This window comes from Emydura macquarii, unplaced genomic scaffold (assembly GCF_026122565.2).
Source record: "Emydura macquarii macquarii isolate MOO-44397 ecotype Brisbane River unplaced genomic scaffold, CSIRO-AGI_Emac_v2 contig_2308, whole genome shotgun sequence".
In the NCBI taxonomy this organism is placed as follows: Eukaryota; Metazoa; Chordata; order Testudines; family Chelidae; genus Emydura; species Emydura macquarii.
Window position 1 is genome coordinate 3,998,403 of NW_027132445.1, and position 14,046 is coordinate 4,012,448.

At 39.9% G+C, this 14,046-nt stretch overlaps 1 protein-coding gene across 5 annotated transcripts in view; it reads right to left on the reverse strand.

Moving 5' to 3' along the window:
* The window catches only part of MAP3K4 (mitogen-activated protein kinase kinase kinase 4), a 112,433-nt gene that overhangs the window by 34,338 nt on the left and 64,049 nt on the right, over positions 1-14,046 (reverse strand). For all 5 annotated transcript variants that reach the window (XM_067560824.1, XM_067560821.1, XM_067560823.1 and 2 more), the window contains exons 10-13: positions 11,537-11,803; positions 9,057-9,206; positions 7,696-7,857; positions 6,374-6,507 (exon numbers count right to left, since the gene is read on the reverse strand). In XM_067560824.1, the coding sequence (XP_067416925.1) occupies positions 6,374-6,507; positions 7,696-7,857; positions 9,057-9,206; positions 11,537-11,803 (713 nt within the window). The remainder of the gene's footprint in view (positions 1-6,373; positions 6,508-7,695; positions 7,858-9,056; positions 9,207-11,536; positions 11,804-14,046) is intronic.

Here is a 14,046-nt window from a genome sequence, read left to right on the forward strand (position 1 = left end):
CATTTAACAACTCCTTTCTGGGCAAAATCAAAGACATGGTACTAGCAAGTAGACTTTAGCAGAATCTGACCAGCATTCATATTGTCTACCTATTCCAACCGGGTTTCAGCCCAGATTGAAGCACTAAGGAGTGCAGTTGTCACTTGTGGATGATCTCTTTCTAGCTGTGAACAGCATTAGACATTCATTCTGATGTGATTGACTCCTACAGAGGTCAACTCTCTTACTGGCTGTTGGCAGTGTAGGGTCCATGACAGCCAAGGGAACCAGGAGAGGTACATGATGCACATACACACCAGCCTGTTCATTACACACCTGCCTAGACAGACAAAGCTTGCCCTCAGAACCAGCTCTTCAGATCTTACTTCTGACTGCAGAGTAAGAAATCTCTGTGCACCAAGTGCTTCCACCCTGTAACTTGCAGTCTCTGCTCGGGCTTGTCTGAGATGGGATCTTGGGACCCCGTCATTCCCAAATCCAGAATTCTCTCCTGAGAGCAACAAGTGTCTCAGTGATTGCAGCAACCCCTCCTCATATGGGACTTTATCCTGGCCACAGGGATTGAAATGGACTCCTCCCATTTCCCGTGGGCTCCCCCCCACACCAACTGAGCTGAATGAGGGTCTCAATGGTTTAATAGTAGGACACAAGTGAACAGTTCTGACTCCACCTATATTTTTTTTTCTCTCTTTATATAGGAATTAGATACAATACTCCTGTCAGCTAATTTCTAAATTATTATCTGAAAAAAACTAGCATTTTCAGGTGCTTAAGTAGCCTCTGGAATCACAGTTAATGTTGCCTCCTCTCCCCCCACCCCACAAATCTGAAATGGCACCCCTGCCTGTAGGGAGGGGGGAGAGGCCTGCAGGGAGGCACTGAGTGACGGCTGGCATCACATTCTGGGCCTGTGCTGGTTCCTCAAGGTCTCTCTCCAGCACCTCCCTATTGTACACCCCTCCAGCTCCCCATCCCCATCCCACGACAGTGCCCTCTATTTGGGAACTTGTAATATGGTAACCCTAGGGGTTCCTCTATTCTCATGGCCTCGGTTTCTGGAGCTGGCAGGAGCGAGACTGCCCTGCCAGCAGCAGCTGCTGCCCCCAGTGCCTGGGCTGGACAACGGTTTTGGGCTGTGCGACCACAAGCCCAGCAGCCCCGGGGTTGAGGTAGGGCAGTCAAAGGGAGCAAGGGGCGGTTCCGCTCGGTGCACAGGGAGTGTGGGGACAGTGATCCGGCTGCAACAGCTGGTGCCCAGGTGGCAAGCAGGCTGCTGAGAGGCAGGTGCCCAAGAGGGGATGAATACTTCAGGGAGCGCCTGGGGGAGCATCTCATGGCAGCCAGGCTCTATGGGCAGGGGTCAGATCCAGTGGATGTCACCAGCTAGCGCCAGGCTCCTTTGGGATAGAGGTAAAAGTATGTTGGGGGCACAGCTCTGAGCTGTGCTGCCTGCCCTTCCTGGAGCACCCGGCCTTGCATAGGTGGGAAGGAGGGCTGCCAGAGAGCCCTGGCTCCCATAGCACAGAAAGCCAAGGTCCCGAGCGGCTCCCTACCAGTTTTTGATCTGCCAACTCTGGGTAGGAGCCAATGGTTTTCAAACTGTGGGGTGTGACCCTCTAGGGTAAATGGAAGGCAGAAATCTGGGGGAGAAGGTACGTGACTCCCTGTGTCCCCTCACGAATCTCTTCTAGGGGGAACAGATATGCTTGCTCGCACTGGGTACTAAAATGCTTAGTTACAGTTCTGGCATTAACCATGGAGCATTCAGGTGACAAGATACAGAACATATAGGTTGGGATGAAGAATCAACCGTAATCCTTAGAGACCAGGTCATGTTCTGGAGATAGTGCCAAAGGAGGCCTGGTAGAGAGACTGTGCAGAGTTGAGAACCAATGTTGGCAAAGTCAGGTTGACTCTATGAGGATCGTGTGGGCCTGATCCTGCTTGACCTTAGTCATCCTCTCATTCCCAGGGTGAATACTGGGATAGGCATACATCAGCTTGTCCCCCCAAGAAAGCAGGAAAGCATCCATCAGAGACAACTGACTGTGACACTGCCACTGAAAAAAGGTTGACATTTCCTGTTGTGGGTGAGACGCAAACAGGTCTATGTGAGGGACCCCAATGTTTTAAAATTAGAATCACAATATCCGGCATGAGAGACCACTCACGATTTTTGTTAAAAGATCTGCTCAGGCGATCCGCCAAACTGCTGTGAACCCCAAGAAGATAGGGTGCTTTGAGGTGAACTGCATCGATGATAAAAAAATACCCAAAGCTGTAATACCTCATGACAGAGACTGTCTGACTTGGGCCCCCCCTTTCCGTTCACGTAGAACATTGCTGCAGTGTTGTCCATGAGGACAGAATTTTCATTTGATGTGAAAGAGAACAGTCCAACAGGCCAGATGATTAGCCCTCAACTCTTGCATGTTTACATGAAAAGCTAAATGTTGCTGTGACCACAGACGCTGAATGCCTAGGTGTGCTCCCTACCCTAAAAAAGAAGCACTCATAATCACAGTCAGTGTGGGTAGAGGAGGGGCAAAGACAATTCCCATACACACATTAGGTTGCATCCATTCATCAGTTCAAGAAGACTAGCATACCTGCAAGCACCAGAATGAACATGAGTTATGAACTAGGGGTTATGAATCAAGGGGTTGTGAGCCAGGAAGTATACGGACTTCAACCAGCCCTGCAACCTTCTGAGACAAAGTTTGGCATGACAGACCATATATGTGCAGGAGGCCATGTTCTTGCAGCTATGGTTGGATGGACTTTCAGATCTGTGGAAATTGTTAATATTGCCTGGAATCTGGCTTGAGCTGGAAAGCTCTGACTACTGTAGAAACCAAGAACATCCCTATAAACTCTGTCTTCTGAACTGAAGACTGACTAGCACTCATTGATCAACAGACCCCAAAACACTGATTTCTGCTATACTGAATTCCACCTGGTACTTGGACTGACACTGTACCAACCAACTGTCAAACTATAAAAATACTTGCACCTCTGCTTTTCTTAAGAATGCAGTCACCACTACCATACATTTTTGTAGATATTCATGGGGCCGAAGAGAGGCCAATGGGCAAGACTGTAAACTGATCATGGGTATTGCTGACAAGAAATCTTAGGAATCGCCTGTGGCTTTGATGAATAGCTGCAGGGAAATGTGTGTCCAAGTCCAGGGCAGCATACCAGTTGCCAGGATCCAGGGAGAGGATAAGATGGCCATGTGAAACCTTATTTTCCTTATGTATTTGTTCAGATTTCACAAGTCTAGGATAGGTCTGTGATCTCTTTTTGCCTTTGGGATCAGGGGGTAACTTGAATAAAACCCTTTCCCTTGATAGATAGGAGGAACTTCCTCGATGGCTCCAAAATGAAGGAGAGACTGAATCTCTCAGAGAAGGTCTCTGAAGAGGGACAGGGAGGGATTGTGCTTAGAACCCACTGGTCTGTGGTAAAATAGGCCCAAGCACATTGAAAGTGGAATAAGCTATTGGAAAAAACGGGTAGAAGAAACTGGCCCAAGACACACTGATATTTTGCCCTCAACAATGTAGCCAAACAGATGGGTTGGCCTTTCCGGGTTCTCTAGAAAGACTGGTGGGGTCTCATCCTGTAGTTTTTCCCTTTACCCCTAGAGTGGTCAAATTTGTCTAGGCAGAAAAGGCGGGTACTGTTGGCTCGACTGCAGGAAAAATTGGTTCTTTATAGGGAATGGAGTGTAAATGCCCAATAATTTCAATGTAGTCCTGCAGTCTTTGAGACTGTGAAGCTTCTCATTAGTCTGCTACAATAATATGGTGAGATCCTCAAAAAGAAGTTCCCGCATAGTCCGCTGGACCTCCTGTGCAAGACCAGAGGATTGATGCCATGAACACCTATGCATCATTATTGCAGATGCAATAGTTCTGGCTGCCAAATCTGCCCCATCCTTTGTTGGTTAGAGAGAAGGCCTAGCTACAATACCCTCATCCAAGACAGCCTGGATCTCTTACTTAGCATCCTCTGTTAACTGGTCTATGAGCTTGAGAACATTATCACAGAGGTAGTAATCATATCTGGCCAGCAATGCTTGCTGTTTAGAGATACGAAATTGTAGGCCAGCAGTGGAATAAATCTTTCTACCAAAAAAATTGAGTCTTTTTGCTTCTTTATCCTTTGGGGTAGAAGATGGCTGTCCCTGAGGCACTCTTTCATTTACTGCCATGACAACCAAAGAACCTGGCAAGAGATGAGTGTAGAAACATTCACAGCCCTGAGAAGGGACATAGTACCTGTGCTTGATTCTCTTGACTAACCGTGACAAAGAAAGGGTGTTTGCCACAGCAAAGGCTGTAGTATGGCTTTATTTATAGGTAGAGGAAGAGGGGAAGGCTCTGCTAATCCCAGTATGTCCACCAGTCTATGGGAACTCTCTTGCACTACCTTAACACAGATGTTGAGAGAGGAAGCAACCGTCTTTAGGAGCTCTTAATAGGCCCTATAGTCAACCTGAAGAACAGAGGACAACCCAGACAACACCACCTCATCAGGTGAGGACAAGTGTAAAGAAGGTTCAAGCTGGAGTTTCCGGTAGCACCCCAGATGTAGGTTGTAGCATGGAAGGGTTGGACCTTACTCGCAGGTAAACACAACAAAGACTGAATATCAATCAGTACTGGATGTCTTTTCTCCTGTGCTGCTGGGGCACCCAGTACCAAGAGGCATAAAAGATCTCACGCAGCAGAATAAGCCTTCAGTGTTGTCATTACCAAGAGACTCCATGAGGCTCTCGCGTTGAAGGGGTAGTACCATGGTTGGGGTCAGTCTCAACAGCACTGGTGATGAAGTCAACAACTCTGGACAAAATGAAGTCAATAGTTGGAAGTGTCAATTGTCAGAGGGCACTCTACCCTACTGTCCAGCTTGCTTGCTGGCAGACAATACCAGGGACCTCCATTTTGTGGATGAACTGGGATCCTTTGAGGCATAGTGTTTATGCTTCTTGCCGAGCATCAGGAAAGGGGAGTGGACCTGAGACTATACTATGTCCAGAGGAGCACTTCTGGTGGAAGATGTGCTCAGTACCAATGCTGAGCGGGAGGGTTCAGATAGTTAATGCAAGGTGGCCTCCATGAAAAAGTTACACTGTCTCACCTCCCTATCCTTTCTAGTCCAGGACTTGAAGTCCCTGCAGATCTGACAACGGTCCCTGATGTTATCCTCCCTGAGGCACTTTAGACTTCTGGAACGAGGGTCACTCACCAGCATAGACTTCTTGCAGCTGGTGCAAACCTTAAAGTCTAGAGATTGAGGCATGCTCTGGTACTGGGAGTTGGTACCTAGAACATGTGGGAACCAACAAACTATTAAGTAAAATAACAAATGAAATTTACTCTAAAGCTCTACCTAACTATGGATGAGTACACCAATTATATACAGGCGAATAAATTCCCTGATAGGGAAAACACTTACAAACAATCAACACACTCAGACTAACAACATGTGCGCTAAGAAGGAACTGAGGGGGCCTGCCTTTTATATTATTACACAGCAGTACAAGGCCACAGAGGGCACGCACGTGTGTGCTGCCTCAAAAGGTGCCACTAAGGGAAAAATCTCCAACTCTGGTATGCTGGGCACACATCTGAAGTGAAATGGACACATGCAATCGCTCAAAGAACTATGTCTACACCCTCATTCAAAGATATCTGTCATCTGTTGCTCAAGACAGTATGTAGTCTCAAGATCATAATAGACTTCTCATTGTTCCTGAACATCAAACAACGGCAGAATGCTTTTTCTACCATTTTCATCTAATCAAAACACTGCTCAACTTTTCCTATTAGAAGAGGACCTAGTCACTTGTGAACCACGCTTTTGCCACCTTCGCTGGATTAATACAAAGAACTCTTACTGGAGGAAAAAGTCATCTGATGCTGCACACACAAGTAATTCACCATGCAACACCACCATCCTTCTAAATAGGACATCCTAAAGAATGCATGTTGCACTAGTGCTCTGCCATCTTTACTAATTCCTTATCAAACAGTAATTTTGCTTCAAGGTGTTGGCCCTTAATTTGAAAGCCTTGAATAGTTTGGGCCTTAGTTATCTCAGGTATCTCCTCTCTCTCTCTCTCTTCTGTGACAGCTAACATTCAGGGCAAGGAGTCTGGAAAGAAAAACTCATTAAGCAGTTTGGGTAGTGCTTGCCTTGTTTTTTTACTACACAAAATCTCACTGAAATAAAAGGAATGGAAGCACCAATCATTTATACAGGACATAGCTATTATGTATTATTTAATACAGAAATATCCTGCATAATATTTAAGAAAAGAGAAACACATGATATTGTGATACAGTGCCCAGTTAGCCATTACCTGGGTCTAGTGCCTCGACCACTCTCGCATTTTGTTAGCACATAATTCATCCATTTTCTGGCAAAGTTGATATACTTATCTCCAATTTTCTGCCTGAATTCTCCAGTCATCAGGCGAACAACTTCTTTATGGTACTGCAATACATTAAAAATTATCCTTCAAATATTAAAATTAAAATAAAACCATCATATATAGTACCTATTGAAATACTTGCAAGTTAATAAACCATTACAAGGAAACATGATCATATGTAACTCTCACATAAGACAATTAATTCTATGTATACAATTTGCACAACTATTTATTTTAACAATATCTTCCAGGGAAAGCCCCAAATACAAGACATTAAGTACAAAAGAACGAAGATGGAAAGATAGCATTTCAGCTATGTGGCATGCCATGTGTGTGTGCATGCACTATTTTTAAACAATATGCATATCAAGAAAGAATTATATTGTTTATATTCAATATATTTAACAATATTCAACTCTGGTACCATATAGACCATCTCTCAAACTAGCATTGAATAATATTCATACCTTACAAGCAAATTTAATTTAAGTAGTGCATAGAAAGAAAAAAGTCTTTGGATATGTAGACACATTGCACTAAAAGATTCAATAGGAATTGGGTTGTTTCTTAGAAGAGCATTCTTACAAGGACTCTGTACATAGTGAAGTGTGTACTGTCTCAAAAGGTGCATCTATAAAGGGGTCAAAGGAATCGAACAAGTGAAGAAATATCAAAAGTAGCCTGAAGCTGACATTTCCTGATTGGAAATGCATGCATTGAGGAGCTTGCATCCACTGACATAAAGGGTTTAAACAGAACCTTGGAATAAAGACTCAAAATTGAAAGAATATATATATTTTACACTTACATACTAGTTTGTTTGGACTTAGGCAGAAAAACTGAGGCAGAGAAAGGTCACTTGACACACCCCACATCGGTATCAAAGACTATTTTGGTCTCCTGTAAAAATCTGTCAACAAACAGAGCCTGAAAAGACTAAACTTTAAATTCAGACTCCCAACTAGGAATGCCTTGCCAAAATAAGAGTTTCAGTGAGTTTGAGTGTTTGGCAGATTCAACAAATCTACCTGGTCTCTCTCTTACATAGTTCTAAAGTTTTAATTTTCACAGAATAAAAAGATTTGCACAGCACCACACAATACTCTTATAATAATTCACAGAATTTATTCAAAGGCATAATTCACTAAATGTTGTTAAGTGAAAGAATGGAATTTTATCAGCTTTTCTCCAAAATATATGCTAAAAACATTATTTCACCACCAAAAATACATTCCCTTTCGCTCACTTACCTCAAACCCAAAATTGTAACCCTGAATCATGGCTTCTCGGTAGTACTGTTGCAAAGTGGCAGATTCAGACTCATCAACCTCAGCATCAAATTCAGAAGTGAACATGCAATCAACTCTATCAATTGCACAGCTTATTTTATTGCATAGCTGTAATGCATCACTCTGAAAAACAAAAAAAGTCAGCTTCAGTTGAAGACACACAATTAATGTTATTTGTAGAGAAGTAGTGCCTAGAGTCCCAAAGCAGTTAGGATCCCATTATGCTAAGCACTGTAAGGACACATTAAAAGAGTAGATAAAACAAATGCATGGGGAATGAGATGAGAGTGGAGGTGAAGGTGAAGATGAAGTCATAGTAATAAAAACATGATTTTATAGAAGAGTGTACACCTATGGGTGTTTTAAGACAATTGTGAGTTACAATTACGTGACTTTAACAAGTGATGTACTTTATTCATATAGTCAACAATTTTTAACTCATACAGATCTATACAAACTAAACAGTTTCTTAAAATACTGTTTCTTGGCTGCAGTGCTGTTTTATCAAATTCTGACCAATATTAATAGTTTTTGGAAATAAATATATATTTATTTTATGGCTAATAAATAAATATGTTAGCCCACATTCTCATGAACGATATTTCACAGAAACAGCTAGCTGAGTTAGAAAAAGAGCACTACTGTTACTATTTTTATAAAACATAACAGGGTCAAATTCTACCTTTGGGTGTGTGGGCACAGGTGTCACTGATGTCAGTGGGAAATCTAGGGGACAGCCATGATACCTTCAAGTAGTAAATCCTTCTTTCCATGGGTCCTGTGATTTTGTAGGTCTACCCACTTTCATGTCACAAAAGCATTTTTAATATTTGCTGTCCACAGTTTTGAAAATTCTCCTTCTTTTTCATCATCTATAACTTTATATATAATACATTATATATACTTAATGAAGTTTGATTTTTATGAAATTTTGAACACAGGAAGTTTGCAAGAACTAGCGAATGAACTTTATTTCAACACTGACCCCTTTATATGTAACTTTTTGGTTTGTCACTGTTCATGTGTCTACTGTACTACAGATTGGCTTCCTAGTGTGTGTGTAAATTCTATTATTTGTACATGCACAAAACATTGCTCAAAAGTTGCATGCACAAGTGAATTGTATGAGTGTAACAGAAGCTGGACCAAAACCATGTCTCAACAATTTGCACAAATTACAAATGCAGAGTACTGTTTTATTATCATCACTGTAATCAAATCACGTCAATAGCTTTTGAGCCATTTGTGTTTTAATGGATGCCAACGAATGAAATTCATATAATAAAACAATCTTGAAGGAAATATATTAGAAGGTTGCTTACCTTTAGCTGCTGCAACGCTTTGGCAATGACTGACTGGCTGGATGTCTGTTCATGATGCAAAGATATAAGCCCTTCAATAGACTGTTGGAAAGCTTTTCTCTGACTCACAAGATGGGCAGATTGCATGACTACAAGGAGGAGATTATCAACCTAGGAATACAAGATTAAACATCGTGCCAAAGATGACACTGTCAAATTCTTACAGATAAAAATGGCTGCCAGACCCTTTTGTTAGAAAAGGGTGACTCATAATGGCAATTTTACTATTCCCAAATGTTTTCTAGAACCCCAAAATATTATAAATCTAATGCTTTGATGCTATAAGGATACTATGTTCTTCTTTGGCAATTGTGCTTTGACTAGTAGTATGTTTCCTGAATCATTTTTATAAACATAAGATACATTACACATTATAAGCATAAGATACATAAATGAAGATGGGTAGGGCTTTAACAGCACATAGCTGGGTTGCAAGAGACACATAAAAGGTTCCATTTCCTGAAAGGAAGCTCAGCTTTCAGAAGTATGGGTAAATACAGTGCTAAGAAATTCTGAAACAAACCTGTTACACTTGGAAGGTTAGCCGGTTAACAAAATAACTACATTGTCACCTCAAAATAAGTAATAAATGCCTTAAATAAGCAGACTTCATCTATGCCACAGATGAGGCTTCAGGAACACGAACAGTTTCTAAGCAGGAAAACTATGTTACACTTCCAGACCTTGTGAATTCCTAAAATATGCATATCTCTTTTAGGAACCAACATTCAGTGTTTCAGCAAAATGTACAAAGATATATAAGATAACAGATGGCCCCAAAGCAAAGACAATGTCACGATTCACACTCTGAGCTCTGTTAACAACAATCTGCAAGAACCTAGTTGTAATGTTAATTACAGCAAGTCCAAATTCATCTACATAGTTACTACTCGAGAGTCATGACTCATTCATAATGTACTTCAACATTCAGGGGTTTTTTTTACGTATTGAAGGGACACTATTTTTAAGATTAAACTGTTTTACATTACAAATATTTTACAAAGTTTAAGATGAACAGAAATGTTTTCAGACATTTTGCTTTTAATTTTTAATGAAAATATGTAATTTTTAAACATTTCCCTGCAGTTTAGAATGTATGAGGCATGGAAGATTTAGCAGGTCTTCATATATTACTTAAATTTTTTTTTACTTCCTTACTTTTTAAACAGTCTTTCAAAAAATCAATAATGCTTTTCACATGTACATTAGACAGTGGACAAAATTTCCAAACCAAATTCTGTGTCTTGTAATTTTCTGAAAGAAATAAATACTATCTTTTAAAAAGCCTGTTGTTTTAGAATATCTGTAAAAGATATTAACAAGGACCTCATCAGAGACTAGATCAGCTATCAATAATGTATATTTATCACTAGGCAGTCTGTAATATTAACAAAAAAGAAGCAATACATTACAAACAGTTATGTACATGGAAGAGGAATTCTAAGACTTAATTAGTGGGGCAACCCAGGAAGCCTGAAGGCAAGCCAAAGTTGGTTTAGGAGGTAAAAGAGCCAGGGAATAAGGGACCTGAATCAAGGTAGGGATGTGGGGGAATTGTAGAGAACACGGGGAGGAAAAATCTTACTTGGTTCTGGTGGTAGGAGTCATGGGCAACAGGGGAGTCCTGGCTGGATACAGTGGTGTACAGGGAATGGTGGAGGGGACCCCCAGCTGACTCAGAGAATGACTGGGAAGATTTCTTCCAGTGGAGTTCAGGAATTCCTATATCTAGGTACTCACAAGGTTCCTATCACTTTAATATCTGTGCACCTCACAAACATGAATTAATTTCATTGCACATTAATCCAGTAAGATAGCAAAGTATTAGTTCAGTTTCTACAGATGGGGAACTAAGGCACAAAGATTAAAGCCAAAGTTTTCAAAAACATGTGACTAAAGTTAGACACCTAAATAAGTGGCCTGAATTTCAAAAGTGCTGAGCATCCAGTAGCTCCCACTGAAGTCTAATTTGAAGCATTCATTTTTTAAAATTAATATTTTAGATTAAGTAATTTGCCCAACATCAGAAGCAATTGGCCTCATGACTCAGTGCACCCAAAGCAAACACCAATAGCCTATCAGTTCATAAGTTATGATGGCTTTTTGCTAAAACAAAATACTATCAACCAAACTATACAGTTGTTACTGAGCAGCTTTATTATGGATAATTTATTAATTTTTTTGATTTTATAGGGAAGGAATTTTTTTGTAAATAAGAACGTTGCTTTCAAAAACAGTATGTTCAATTCCTGCAATAACACATGTTTAGCAACAAAATATCTGGGCAAGAACATTTTAAGCTATTGTCCTTGGTTACTATTATATTTCCAATACACCTTAGCTACAGAAGGCAGAATGTCTCATTTAACATCTATGGTCATTATTCTGAAAGCATTTCACTTCCAAGAAAATGTAGGCTACATAAAATGGAAACCACTTACCTGCATACTACTTAAGGTATCCACAGTTTCCACCTGAGGCACTATTTTGAGTGGCTGTCCTTCCCATGTGCTCCAGCTGTCATCTAATTCATGATCTTTATCACTGTGCTTGGTCATAAGTAAGTAGGCCTCATATGCAACTTCCTCTGAATCTTTAGAACAATCCTTTCCTGCAGCTGCATTTAGCAGCTGTAAAATCACAGATTTCTCCCCCGCAAGATTATCTGGAACAAACACTTGTAAGTTTTCAAGTCCAGGGATTTGCACCTGCAAAAAAAATAAAATGACAAAACTGCATACCATCACTCAGCTTCTCAATATGTAGTACACACAGTAGGGTCCACTTAAAATGGTCATTTCAGCTCTAGACATATTCCCCATTTTAAGTATAGAAATATCACTAAAATGATAATGTTTCTAGGAATGCAGCTACTTCAGCAATATACCCACTTTTAATTATATTATGCAAATTATATATATTTAATTATATTAAATCATCAGAACAGATGATTATAATTAAAGTGCTAAAAATCAAAACAACACTAAGTATGGTGATGCCATAGCAATTTACAATAAAAAGCTGTTCTCACACACATCTTCAAATGATTATTTTACGTTTCATTTAAAAAGATGTCCCTTCCCAATGTTAAAATCATTTTAAGTAATAAAGAAACAAGTCCATGCTGCCATGACATTAAAAATTAGTTCCCTTCTGCTTAAACAGCAAAACATTTTAAAATTTTATATACACACACACACACACACACACACACTCAGGAGGAAAAGTTCACTCAAATTCTGGAACTATTCATATAATGTTCCTTGACAGCCCATAACAGAAACAAATACATACTGTCTCGGCATAAAAGGACTGATCAAAACCATGTCTTGTCTCTCTAGTTATTGCTGACACTCAAATTTACAGAGGGTAATTTGTTTTGCATTATTGTGATAGAGTCGAAGGACAGATTTCCATTTTAAGTAAAGTATTTGAGGAATATTACATATGATAAATAAGTTTCTTATTCTAAAAAATGGTGCCACAACTTTTTACTAAGTTATGAATTAGAGTTGTCAAAAGTTACATATAATGGATCTCACATATTAAGACAATTCATAGAAGAAAGCACAAAATCTCCAAGGATGATGCTATTCAAGTTCCCAGTGAAACTGAATTCTCTCTCCTCTTGTTCATTGTAAAAGGGATCTTCACAGATAAGAATTCTGACTACACTATTCACAAAATGAGACTGCTGCCTCCCTTCCTGGCCACAGTTTCATAACTGCTTAATCACAGAAAGCAATGAAAATTAGCCATCATGCATAACACATTTTTAAAGTTACAACTCTCAGCCATTTACACAGTCACATATTCTTCCCGTCACAACACCAGAATCTGTCCATTTTCTTTTCCCTCTCTTTATCATGATCCCTTCAGGGGCTTTGGGACCTCATAAATGAGGTCTGAAAATCCTTCCTTTATTTTTGCTTGCCTTAATTCCTTCTACTAACCCCTAGGCCTAACATCTCAGCCAGCATTCTTCTAGTTACTGAAAAGACAAAACTCTATTCAGAGCCCGTTAGGGCCCATCTATATTAGTTTCTCTGTGCAAGGAAACTGTTTCTATAAACGAGTTCCAGACAGGTAGCCGTGTTAGTCTGTATACAGCAAAAACAACAAGAGTTCTGTAGCACTTTAAAAACTAACAAATTTAATTTCAGTAGGCATAAGCTTTCGTGAGCCTCAGCTCACTTCTTCAGATGCAGTTGAAGAAGTGAGCTAAGGCTCACAAAAGCTTATGCCTACTGAAATTAATTTTTTTAGTCTTTAAAGTGCTACAGAACTCTCATTGTTTCTATAAACAGCTTTTACAAACAAGCTGCACTGGCTGGAGCATAACAAAACATTAACAAAAATTCAAGATTATCAAGGTTAGATAACTTTACTAGTTCTTCAGTTTCAAAGCTTAAGCCACACCCTCCACCACATTTGCATTCACACAAATCATTTTCAGCAACTGTTTACACAAGTTTCCTGGCACAGAAGAAAACAGTGCATGAAGGATCCTCCATGTGTCAATGCCTCTCAGTTGGGAGGAGGGGAAGCTGCGAAAGTTATTTAAGGAACTCTCAATCTCCTAAATCCAATTCCTTAGTCTAAATATGACCTCTGTGTCAAGGCTAAATTCAAATACTGCACTCGACATTTTTAAAATTATGTTTCTTAATATTACAATTTAAACCAGTTTGTTTAGAGGCTGGAAAAAATCTTCAACTACAAGGTTGTTATTGATAACTTTGTAAATAAAAAAGAAAATTGGTGAGAAAGTCATTAGCATCTGATCTGATTAGGCTGCCAACATTAAAAGTTAAATGCATTTTTAGAAGGCCAAAATGTTAAATCCCAAAATTCATTTTGGAAAAAATAAGTTAATCCTTAAAAGAAGGTTAAAATATTTTTAGATCTAATTATAGAATAGATGCAATAAAAAAAACATTTCAAATTAAGG